Source organism: Cheilinus undulatus, linkage group 23, assembly GCF_018320785.1.
Source record: "Cheilinus undulatus linkage group 23, ASM1832078v1, whole genome shotgun sequence".
Classification (NCBI taxonomy): Eukaryota; Metazoa; Chordata; class Actinopteri; order Labriformes; family Labridae; genus Cheilinus; species Cheilinus undulatus.
Window position 1 is genome coordinate 18,150,164 of NC_054887.1, and position 12,571 is coordinate 18,162,734.

Consider the following 12,571-nt stretch of genomic DNA (forward strand, 5'->3'; position numbering starts at 1 on the left):
AATAAAGCAGTGAAAACACAAAATAAGTATGCAAAAATGAGAAGTTGTTATTCAACATACCTGCTTTGCCAATTTGGACAGCTAGTTTGGTCAGTTTGCCCTGCAGAACAGACTTCTCCTTCTTTGGCAGGTTGGCTTTCTTCTTCTCCTCCGCATCGGCTCCCTCGTCGCTGTTTAGAGGCTGCATTTCCATCGCGGCGCCGTCCTGTGCTTTAGCTGCAGCAACAGAGCAAGAGAAAACATGTCGCTTAAAAGAAATGACCTCGTTTGATGTTTTATACAATAGTAACATTGTGTTCAATGTCTTCACAGCCTAACTGATTCCAGGATTCATGAAAAGAGCTCAAGTCTAGCAGATGTAACAAAATAAGCATAATGGAAAAAGAACACACAAGGGCAGCATTCAGGCACCCAAAAAAGATGATTCAGGGTCTTCTTTCTTCTTAAATTTCCAAGTTTTAAAATAAAAAAATCCCCTTTTAAACAAGTGTAAGTATAAATTGAATGTAGGAAAAACATTTCTCCTTTGCTGAGTTTTGAATGAACAACAGGTTAGGACTAAATTTTGCTCCAAAGTTCTTTTGTTATAAGCTGGCGAGGCTGTCTGTCAGGGGGGAATAAAAAGGAAAGCCTCTTGGAGCCCAGCCAACTCGGGGGCCCATGGAGGTCAGAAAAACCACAATCCATTGTGAAGTTAATCTGTGACATAACCATATTTTATATTTAACTCAAACAATAACCATTTCTATCAAAGCAACAAAAGAGGGAATTGTATTTATTTATGCAGTATGTATTTAATTATGTAGTACAATAAAGCATTTTCAAAATGTAAACACATTTTCTAAAAACACTTTTTTTTTTTAGTATTATTAACAACTTAGGTTGGCACACTGAACTTAACTATTTGGAAAGTAATGTAAGACCTCATGGCTTCATAGCCATAATGTGCACAATTGTAAGGAAAATTAAGTGGAAGACATGGTAATAACTTCAAAGGAAAATAATTAAGTAATTGCAAAATTACTGCAAAAAATTGTCAAAACTGGTTTGAAGTGGCAAAAATTGTGGTTAAAGAGTAGCAAAAATTGGTTAATAGTGGCAAAAACTGAGCAGCAAAAACAGGCAAATAAAGGAAAAAGTGAAAAAAATTGCTGTAAAAGTAGAAAAATTGGCTGTAAAAGTGGTGAAAAAAAAGGTTAAAAAGTGGCAAAAATGGGTGCCTGAAGTAGTGAAAACAGGTCAGAAAGTAGCAAAAATTGGGTTTGAAGAGGAAAAAAAGCGGCAAAAGTGGCTGTAAAACGTGGTGAAAAGTGGTTAAAAAGTGGCAAAATGGGTAACTGAAGTAGTGAATAGAGGTTTAAAAGGAGCAAGAAAGGGGTTGGATGTGGAAACAAATGTAAAATTGGGTTAAAAGTGGCATGAATTGTCAGAAAAAGTATTGAAAAGTGGTTAAAGAAGGGCAAAAACTGGTTTAAAGTTGCAAAAATTGGCAAAAAGGGTGGCTAAAGTAGTGATAAGAAGTTAAGAAGTAGCTAAAACTGTGTTTGGTGTGAAATCAAATCTGGCAAAATTGGAAGAAACAGTGATGAAAAGCGGTTAAAAATTCCAAATTGAAGTAAACCCATTCACTGAATTTTTCAGGGGCCCTGCCAATTCAGTGGCCAGACCTGTCAGCATGTAGCAAGTCACAGAAAGATTTTTCCGAGCATGCTAAACTACAAGATGACATTCAGGAGAAGAGATTTAATAAAAACGGGAGCAGAGATGTCACATCAATCAAACAAGTTTTTTATGCTTCCTTTTTTGTCATGCAACTTGGGAAATGTCACAGTAATTATGTTTGCTGTGATCTGACGGCTCAGTAATTAGGAGAAAGATTTGGAAGTGTAATTAGCATACGCCCACCTAGAGATTTAAAGAACAGGTTAACTAGCTAGCAGCGTCTAAGGAATTGCCTCCTACTTCCACAGCAGTTGTTGCCGTTTAAATTCCCATAAATCTCTTTCATCTCTTCCTTCAGCATCCCTAGGGACCCCCCCTGCCGTGCAAAGCAGGACTGACGGGAATCCCAAACCTCCATCTAGCCAGGTAACCTTGGAGACGCAGTGCCTCTAATGGCAGAGGAGGGAGGAGAGGCAACCGGCAGGGCCAGCGGGGGCTGCTCTCTGTCGTGTCGCTCACTTTGATAAAATCATTAGCTCTGCCGGGCACTGAAGCTAACGTGGCTGCTGCTGCTTTTGCTGCTGCAGGACAAACTGACACATCTTCTGCCATGTCTCACTTACGACCGTTTATGTTTGTGTGTCTTTTTTATAAGCTCCTGCAGCTCCGTGTCCAATTTGGCAATGCTAAAAGCTCTGTTTACTATGGCATGACCTGTAGCGTGGCATTGTGTGTGAATGTATGTAGCAGGAAGAGGAGGGGCATTAGCAAAGGGCTACTGCAGCTGCTGTGGACTGTGGCTTGTTCTGCACTTACATGGCCTGTGTAATCTCAGTCTAAAGGATTACTGTTGATTCCTGGCAGGCAGAGGGAATCTGTGCACCAGGGACTAGCGCCAGGGTTGTGGTCACAGACCCAAGCACTACTGATCACAGTGTCCCGGCAGGGCTACGAGCTGGGCTAGCTGGCTGAGTCGCCAAAATAAGAGAGCCTTATTATCATTGTCCGTTTGAAATTGCACCAGAGTGAGTGTGACAGTTTGACTCAGAATAGTTCAGATTGGGACGTCAATAGAAATCAAATTGTGGGGGCCGGAGGGAGAGTCGCAGAGAGAGAGAGATGGGTGGGAAAGCAGATGTTCTGGCCCCAGAATTGTTGCATGGCTTTAATCTCCTCACCACTAATCGCTATAACTGGATTCAGTAGCACCTGCTGCTCAAAGCGCAATGTGCCGGAGAAGGATGGGAGAAGAGGAGAGAGAAAGACAGAGAGGAGGGATGGACAGTACAATGGATGGGGCATCCACAGCCAGAAGTACACATGCACTGGGATCATGCAGAAATACGCAGCACCTTACTGGAGCAGCCGAGTAATCTGAACAGAGGCTACACAAACTACTGCTTCTATGGGAGAATGCTAAAGGCTAATGCACAAATGTAGGCGCTAAGCTGTAAGACAATTATATATGGTTATAAGTGTGTTCTAGAGGGTGAGTGTGTGAGTGTGTGTGGGCAAGAAACTAACCTTTCTTACGATTTTCAACAGATCCGTCCTGCTTCTTGTCTGCAGAGATTATATAACATAGAGTCAGCGGTGGTAAATACACAATAACTGCTATATTAATCACTATTTAAAATAGTGGGATATAACTTATATAATTATGACTTTTTCCTTAAATAAGACAAAAGCAAAGAGAGTTAACCACTGCTGTTTTTATAGCACTGAAATGTCTCTTTTTGTTAGAATCAACACTAAACTACCTATAATGTTTACAATTTTAAACCTAGCTCAAAAGCAGCACTATAATGATAAAAGATTGTAATGATACAGCAGTCTACAATTTGATGCATACCACATTCCTGCTTCCAGGATGATTGTGCCACATTTTTAAAAATCATTTTCTTAATCTTATTAGGTCAATGGAAAATGTCATTTTTTAAATTGTGTTTTTCTTCTTTTTTCTCAAAAAAAAAAAAAAAAAAAAAAAAGAGAAGTAAAAATTGTTAATTTTGAGGTTGTACTGTTACGATCAAATGAACATTTTTTCTTTTAAAAAGTGGCATGATAATATTTCATAAAAACTTTTTTGAGATCTTTGCTTAAATTGGGAGAATTTATGCCTCTGCGGGCTACAAAAAAAGTATCACAATATTTATTTTGCTTAATCTATTTATAGTCTATTTAAATTCATTTTAACTGAATTGATAGGTACTGTAACATCTCTAAAAATGTTTGGTTTTCTATCAAAAGCATGATCTACCTTCTTAAATGAGAAGTCTGAGGTTTGCTTTGCCTATTGTGAGGTTAAACTGAATCTTATATTGGACTCCTGGTCAGATGATAAAAGACAAGAAGACGTAAACTTGGGAAAGACAGCTCAGGGATAATATGAAGGGAATTTTTCATGCAAAAAAATCACATATTTTCTTATATTATGAATATTATAACAAAGAAAATATTCAGCAGATCAATCAATAATGACAAAATTCCTTAAAGTGGGCATACACAGTGCAATTTCAAGCCAACTCAGTCATGGTGTGATGTCAGCTTAAACTGTGAGGCTGATTCGTCACAATTCATGTGCAGCAGGACTGTAACAAATGTGGATGGAGCTTCCTTTGAAAAGTCTCACACATGGAGGCTGAAGCAATACATGCTGTTTCTCAAAGCCAAGGAAGGATCCTGGTACGATGGATTATGAAGGATACTACGTTGTTGACTGCCATTAGAGGACTGTTCCAATGTCAAGGATCCTCAAAAATTTTCCAAGGATTTACAGTACTCCTTCGAACACAGAATTTTCAAGGATGCAAAGATCATAATTATCATGTTCTTATTATTATATACGGTATAATAGGGGTGTCAAACATGGTCAACATTTAACCATAAACTGTCAACGTCATCTTCACCACTTATAAATTATGGAAAGAAAAAACTTACCACTTATGATAAATGATTTTGAGATTAGAAAAATGTCAAAGTTATAAGAATAAAGGCTCAAAATCTGAGATAAAAAGTCAAACTTATTCGTTCAAAAAGTCAAAACAAGAAATTTAAAGTTGAAATAATGTTCTCAAAAGGCAAATTATGAAATAAACTTTTGAACTATTATCAAAATATGGTATAACATTTAACATTTGATTTTAATAGATCAAAATATGAGATAAAAAGTCAAAACCATGAGTTGTAAAGGTCAAAATATGACTTAAAATTTAAAACTGTAAATCTAAAAGCTGCCACCAGATACATGGCACAACCATTCCAATGATGTAATCATGCACACTCACTAGCCTGTTCCAAATGTGTTTTTCCCAGTTGCCAGGAAGGACTCACTTCCAATGGATCCGACTTGGGAAGATCCTTCCTACAGAGGAAGGATCCTGAACTTTGAGAAGCAGCTATAATATCAGCCAGTAGCAACAAATTGCAAAAAAACTGATCTCTCTCTCACAGGCACATAAACAGCATTGCCAGCAAACACAACTAGCAGCTAATCAATAACAAAATTTCTGTCAGCTGGGCGTCCACAGGTACAGTAGGCCTATTTCCTGTTTGTTTACTTCCTTTACTACAGTTGGAGACAGCACATCTAAAAGGGATTCCTGCTGTTGTCATATTGATTTAGGATGTTGTCCAACAATTTACAAAGGAAAAAATGCCCCACATCTGCTCATGGCTCTGGTCTCAAAATATCAAGCGTGCCAGAAATCCATCCGACCTGATGGGAGAGCAGATGATCAGGTGGTGGTTGGCCAACATGTCCCCCTGTACTTTGCTCGTCAAATGATGCAAAATCAGGCTAAAAGTTGACAAGGCGAGCCATGTGACTCAAATTTGTGTCTGAATCAGCTGAAAATCACACCATGTATGCCCCGCTTTCATAAAGTCTAGCAGAATCAGCAACAGGCCACCCATGGGTCCTTACATCTCCAGCCTGGCTCTTGAAGAGACAACCCAGACTTACATAGGTAGTACACCCTGTTTGCTTGTGACCCTGCTACCAAGTCAACAATGCTTTTCTGCCCTGACTCAACTCTTTCTGCTTTAATGTTAGACAAAAACACTCTCCAGGGAGATCATGGAATCTGTTTGTAAGAAAAACTGAAATGTGCATGCAAACATGTCCATCTGCTATGTGGAGGGGGAATGAGCAGTGAGGATACTAACTTTTTCTCTGTTTTTTCTTCTCCTCCTTCTCCTTTTTCTTTTCCTCCTCGTCGTCGTCATCCTCCTCGGCGCTCCCAAGTAAAGTGAAGATAATTCCAGTTTGAGAGTTGACACCCACAGCAGTGACCACCATTTTCCCTGAGCCTTCCATTACATGGGTGCCTTTGGACAGAGGGAGGAAAAAATAAAACATGACTCATTAAATGAGGGAGGAAAAACACATTTAAGTATCCCACTAAGGGATTTGTAATTCATGTTTCACTTTGTTTTGCAGAAGCTTTGCCACTGCCAGAATCAATTTCTACTTTAATTTCATTCTCATTCTCTTGAGATTCAAATAAATTATCAGCTGGGTTCCTTCAATTCTGAAAAAAAGTGTATAAAATCTGATTCACAAGTGCAGCCTTTAGCCCCACACAAACAATGCAATAAATGCAATATAAAAGCAATGACACACATGCAAGTAAAGAGAAAAAGAAGCACAGTCACCGAGTCAAGGATCCTCCAAACCTTCAACCACCAGCGTTTAATCAAAATCCAATTGTAGGTGTGTTTGACTTAATGGAAATTTGAGAGGCAACAGGAGTTTAATATCTCCATCACTCTAACAACACAGGGAAAAGATCTTGTCGATAATTGTGGGATAAACAAACAAAAGAACAGAAAATGGAAAGATTTAAAAAGAAATAGACATGGAAAGCCAATTAAAGTTCTTGAATTTGTGTGTCAATTACAGGATGCTTTCCTTTCATTTAGAGGACTGATGGCAGAAGAGACACAGCCGGTGCTGAGGGACATCAGACAGCAGTGGTGGAGTAACACGCACACAAACATACCGAGGGTACTCCTGTCACTTGGAGGGTTGTAAGTAATAATTCAAATGAACTAAACTACCTGTCCTATTATGAGTCCTTCTCCTCCTTCTTCCTCTATGATAGTAAACCGTTATAAACTGTCAGACTCAACAAGCAGTGCTGATAGGGCTTCATGCACATGGAAATTAAAATATCTTAACCAGTAAAGAAAAGTCAGTCTTGTGTCTCTCTTCATATAAGACTTAGTAATACTATTCAAAACCCATACAATAAATACCATTAGGAATCTGTTGCCTTGATTCAATGTAGCTCAACTGTGTCGGTTTTTATTCCTTTTCCATTGCATTTATGTTGTGCTTTTAAGTCTGTTTAACAGTCTCAAATGTGGCACCTTGTATAATCTGTGATATCTTTCTTTAAGCGATAGTTTGGTATTTCTAAAGGGGGTTGTTCAAGGTATACTTCAAGTAGAGGGTTCCTACATGCTTATAAAAACTTTTTAAGACCTTCTGAAGACCTGAACAGAGAAAACATTAGGACATAACACCCAAATTTGATGATTTCTGGCCCATTTAATGCCTCTATGCTATCAAAATGCCCTAAACTGATATTCATCATAACACCTTTATCAGGTGTACTACGCTGATTCTACACAGTAAAACAATCAAAGCAGAATAATGCTTTTTGTCAGGGAAAACCTGTTAAAATAAGGGTGGGCTGCACAGACTTTTAAGATTGCAGGCTGGTAGCCCAGATATTAGATAACTTGACAATTGTTTTACATCAGTATAGAATGTGTATGATCACAGTGAGCCAGATAAAATCAGAGGGGTCTGGGGATCCTCCCCCAGGAAATTGAGAACATCAAACACTTAAAACACTGAATTCTGGAGAAAAATTATGCAACAATTAGTGGAGGAAGATATTTAAAATGGTATGAGGTTGGCTGGAAAAAGAAGAACATGTCTTAGTCAAAGGGCCTTCTAAATTGGAAGACATCTCACTAGTAAAATCAGACTTTTTAAGACTTTCTAAGACCTTAAATTTCAAATGCACAATTTAAGATTATTGAAGGATCTGCAGGAATCCAGCAAGTAACAAGAGATGTCTGTCAGCCTGGCCACAGTGCAAGCCCAGAAGCTCAGTTATTCAGCAATGCAGATGAGGTTGTTTCCTCCACACAACTGATTTTCAGACAAACTGAGGTAAGCTAAATGTATGATATACAGAGAAAAATCACAGCACTTTACTCTTCGGTCAGTGAGCCACTTCTTGTACATACTACTTAGATGCACCACATTTATTGGTTTGTGCTGCTCCATGTAAGTGTAGATTGTTGTTGCTATTGTTCTAATTTAGGACTTAAATGTTATTATGTTGGTAGCCAAATGTGTGCAGCACTTGGAGAGTAAGACAAATTTCCACAAGGGGACAATAAAAGTGTAATGTACCACACTGTATTGTATTGTATTGAATACATGCTCCACCACCTGCGGCAGAAGAAGGCTTATGTGATGTGCAGAAGTAGTTAACCCTGTCTGTGTAGCTGTATATCAGGGATAAGCATCTTTGATTATCAAGTGCCACATAAATTTTATGCAGATGCCAAAGGTTCAAATTGTTAAAAATTGCCAAATATTTTCAATTTAACCATTTTGATTATTAATAATTCCATGAAAGGAGGAATATATTGCTTTTATGATCATTTTTAACACCATCTTTCAAGCTTCTGAACTCAAATTCAAATAGAAATTGTTAATTTAATGTGACAAACACAGATTTAAGTCAATTTCAAGCTGCTTTTTCAATGCAGTGACATGATAGATTTTAACATATTATCTTAGCTTATGTATTCTTTTTCACAACCGTATTTACTGATGCATTTTTCAAACATTTTACAGAAACAATAATAGCCAATCATAGCAACTAATTTATTTTAAAGAACTAAATCTGTGACAGTTATCAGACAGTGAGGGAACAATCAATCAAGAAATGTTTCTATTTTCATGTTTTCATAACAGATCTTTATCACGTTTTTTCATGTTTACAGTTAATTGTAGGGGCGTGACGAGATCTCATGCCATGAGTTCTTGTGAGACTAAAACGTCTAGAGATTTTCTGGCGCAGTGAAAAATATCAAACAAGATTGACAGGCTGGGCCACTTCATTCGCAGCTGCAGTCCAGCTGAAGTGGAGAGCACTTTGCTCTTGCTTCAGACACTTAAAAATAATTTTTGTGGCAGTTAGTTAAACAGAGCATAATTGATCCTCCCTTTAAAAAATACCCAAACTATCCCTTTAAATTGCAGTTATTTGCTGCACTACACAAGTCAAACTTAAATGTCAAAGGTGGACATCTAAGTATTTTTTCCTTGTATTCTCCATGGAACGATCCACTTTGCAGAAAAATGAAGCTTAACCAGCACATCTGGGGATTTTTGGATCACTGGATGATAACTAATTATAGACACCATTTAATTCTAATCCAGTTTGGCTTTAAAGTCATGCCAATTCAACTAACAAAGACTTCTACTACTATTTTTCTATTCAGCAGCTTTGGTTTATTTGTAAGTCATCTTCAAACATCAATAAGTAGTTGAACTGCCATTGTTTTTTTTGTTTTTTATTAAGTTTAATGGTGTGAACTAAATATTCAGCTCATGTTTCACACTTAAAAGTAGGATGAAAGTTGGTCCAAAAGTGGAGTACTACGTTACCTAATACTTTCAAGCTAATGCTGTTAAATAGCCATAATGATGACAGTTCACCTCAGTCTGTCAAAGGTCAGTTCTCAGGTCTTAGGTCTGAGAAGCTTGAGACAGCAAATCAAACATCAATTTAAAAATTAAGGTACTTTCTAGACGATCCAGATTTTCAATTACCAGAACTAATTTTTGAAGTAAGAGGAGGGTCAGCTTCCCCATTGACCTCCATTTTAAAGTCTTAAAAAATTAACCGGGTTTTGACATGATGAAATTGCACAAAGGCTATCGGTCATTTAATTTTAATTCAGACTGAACTCATAAAGGCAGACTCCGAAAATTATGTGTGTTGTAATATTAAAATTATCTTGTTAAAAGTCTACAGGCATTATAAATCATTCCTCAACAGCTTCTCAGAAAGGCGAATAAAATAACAGTAAAGGTTATTACATTTTAACCTTGTTATCTTCAGGTAAGAACACACAAGAAAAAAGCTTTTAGACAATTAAATAAAGTGAGACGTTACCTGATAATAGCATAGGATCTTTTTCTTGTGTTTTCTTGACATGGTCCGACTCTCCTGTGAGTGAGCTCTCATCGATCTTAAGATCGTTGCCTTGGATGAGGACTCCGTCTGCAGGCAGAAGGTCACCTGTAGAGAGGGAATGCTTTTAATCAGAAGGAGCTGATGTAAACTAACTGAACTGTTTTTTACTGAACAGTCCATTTTAAATCTTTATTGGTTCTGAAATTTATATTCTAATCATCAAAGCAATGTTCAGAATTTAAAGTGAAAAAAAAAAACAACAACAAAGCAATAAATCACTTCTTACCATATTTTACTTGTGCAATGTCGCCCACCACGATCTCAGCCACAGGAATTTGGATGACTTGTCCTCCCCGGACAACGGTAAATTTCTGCTCCTGCTCGATGCGGCTCTGGAGGCCCCTAAACTGCTTCTCTTTACTCCAGTCATTAAACGCCGTCACCAGCACCACACAGATAACTGATAGAAGAATAGCAGCGCCCTCGATCCAGCCTGCTTCTGACTCATTTTCATCCTCCACACCGCCAGCTGCCCTTCCACAGTCTGTGAAGTGGCAGGAATTAAAACAAAGAGGTTTGCTCTTTAACTGTTGCTTATCACTTCATCCTGTCACTCAGGCACAAATTTAAACAAATATCCACAGTGTTAAACTCTGACAGGGTTGATTTGTCAACACATTTGACTATTAAACTAAAAACAACAAGGCAGGAAACAAACATCTACACAAAGATAAAGCTTGCTGCCAACATAAAAAAAACACTCCAAACTTCTAAAGACTGATATACATGAATGGTAACAAAGATGAATAAAAGGTTGTTGTTGCTTACGTTCTCTTTCGGCATCTGGAGGTCTATAAAAAGAAAGGCCTAGTGAAACTATGGCTGCCACTTCTAGGATAATCAGTGTGACATCCTGTAGCGCCTCCCACACTAACTGTAAGAAAGTTTTGGGTTTTTTGGGCGGTATAAAGTTCTGCCCAAACACTGTTTTCCGCTTCTCGATGTCTACCGGCTGTCCACTTAGACCTGGGGAGACACAGACAAAGACAAAAAGGATGTCAACATCAAGATTTTCCATTTAGATTTCATCTACAAATACCAAACATTTATATCAAAGATTTTATGTCATATAATTTGAGTTAAGGTGGAGGCATTTCTGTGGGTATTTCAGCCATGGGAGAAAGGCTTTTCCCACAAAAGCAAAGGTCATTGGACCTCCATATGCACTCCTGAAATGTTTTAGAGAATTTGGGACAACCAAAAATCTTCCTGAGGTTCTTCCTTACATATGTAGTTCACAGTGGGAAGTTTTCCCTACCGGATGGGAGTGGTGCCTCATAAAGCAAGACATAACATATAAAGTAGGGATGGTTAAGAATTTACAAAAGCAACATTATATGGACAAAGTATTTGGCCACACCTGTTTATTCTTGAATCCAGGTCTTTCAAATTAGATCTGTTGACACAGGTGTATTAAATCAAGCACCTAGCCATGCAGTCTTCATAAGCAAACATTTGTGATACAACATGGGTCGTTCTGAAGAGTTCTGTGAATTTAAGCGTGGTACGGTAATGGATGCCACCTTTGCTGCTGGATATTTCACAGTCAACTGTACGTGATATTGGAAAGTGGAAGCGTTCAGAACAACATCAGCTCAGCCACAAAACAGAAAACCACATAAATTCATACAACAGGGTATTGCTGGGCCAAAATTTTAACTTTGATATCCATGCCTAGTTTAGCATCACGATACTCAGTACTAAAGCAATATTTGAAACTTGAAACAATACTCGTTCGACATTCAATACCTAATGGATCAGAAGCAGGATGTTTACCAAGGTTGGTCACATTAAAATACATTAATTACACACAAAAACACATTATGATGAAGTTTAGTTATTCCACAGAAACACTCCAAAATTTTGTGGAAAGCCTTCCAAGAAGAGTGGAAGCTGCAGCATATAACATCAATACCCATGCCTGCTTGCTCATGATTCATTTTCCTGAATATTTCTGGCTGTGTTTGTAGATTTCTTGCATAAATGTTACATGGAGCCTGGCAGCAAAAATTCCAAATAAAGATAAGTGAAAAATTCAGTAGTTTGTGCCCACACATGCAGCTCACCCTGTTAAACTTTTGGGAATTTTAGGAGTTTTTGGTGTGTGTTTATACGGATTTTTACAGACAGAAACAGCATTTCCGACCGAACACAGCCGAGGCGACAAAGCATGGCAATGATGACGCATATTCTGTGGTCATTTCAAACATTTTCACTTCTCTCAGGAGCACAAAAAGCTGTGAAAAAAAGGTCCAATCTAATCCCATTAACTTTCTTTTCAAACACAATGTGTGACTGGTGGGAGAGACAGATCAGCGTTAGAATCACAGGTGTGTATAGTCATCTCTTTGACACATCACACATCTGGCCACCCATTCATCTACACAGAGCATTCTGCAGCCCCCCACCCTCATTCACATGCCTCCACATTCATGACACAGTCATATATTTAAAAGGGCCTTCACATATTTGATGATGCATGACAGTTTTTTTCAGCTCTATTCATGCCGACGGACTCAGTGTGGGTGGCTGCGTGGACTGGACGGAGCTCCGGCAGAATAGGGGGTGCCAGGGAGGAGTGACTGTGAGACTGCTACTGACAGGCAAAAGGAAGGTGG

General features: G+C 38.3%; 1 protein-coding gene across 5 annotated transcripts in view; it reads right to left on the minus strand.

Annotated features, from left to right (window-relative positions):
* Positions 1-12,571, minus strand: part of atp2b1a (ATPase plasma membrane Ca2+ transporting 1a) — a 71,352-nt gene that overhangs the window by 18,113 nt on the left and 40,668 nt on the right. For 3 of the 5 annotated variants that reach the window (XM_041780587.1, XM_041780585.1, XM_041780589.1), the window contains exons 3-8: positions 10,722-10,919; positions 10,180-10,437; positions 9,873-9,998; positions 5,830-5,991; positions 3,187-3,225; positions 61-216 (exon numbers count right to left, since the gene is read on the minus strand). In XM_041780587.1, coding sequence (XP_041636521.1) covers positions 61-216; positions 3,187-3,225; positions 5,830-5,991; positions 9,873-9,998; positions 10,180-10,437; positions 10,722-10,919 — 939 coding nt within the window. The remainder of the gene's footprint in view (positions 1-60; positions 217-3,186; positions 3,226-5,829; positions 5,992-9,872; positions 9,999-10,179; positions 10,438-10,721; positions 10,920-12,571) is intronic. The other 2 variants (XM_041780588.1, XM_041780586.1) reach the window with 1 other exon arrangement.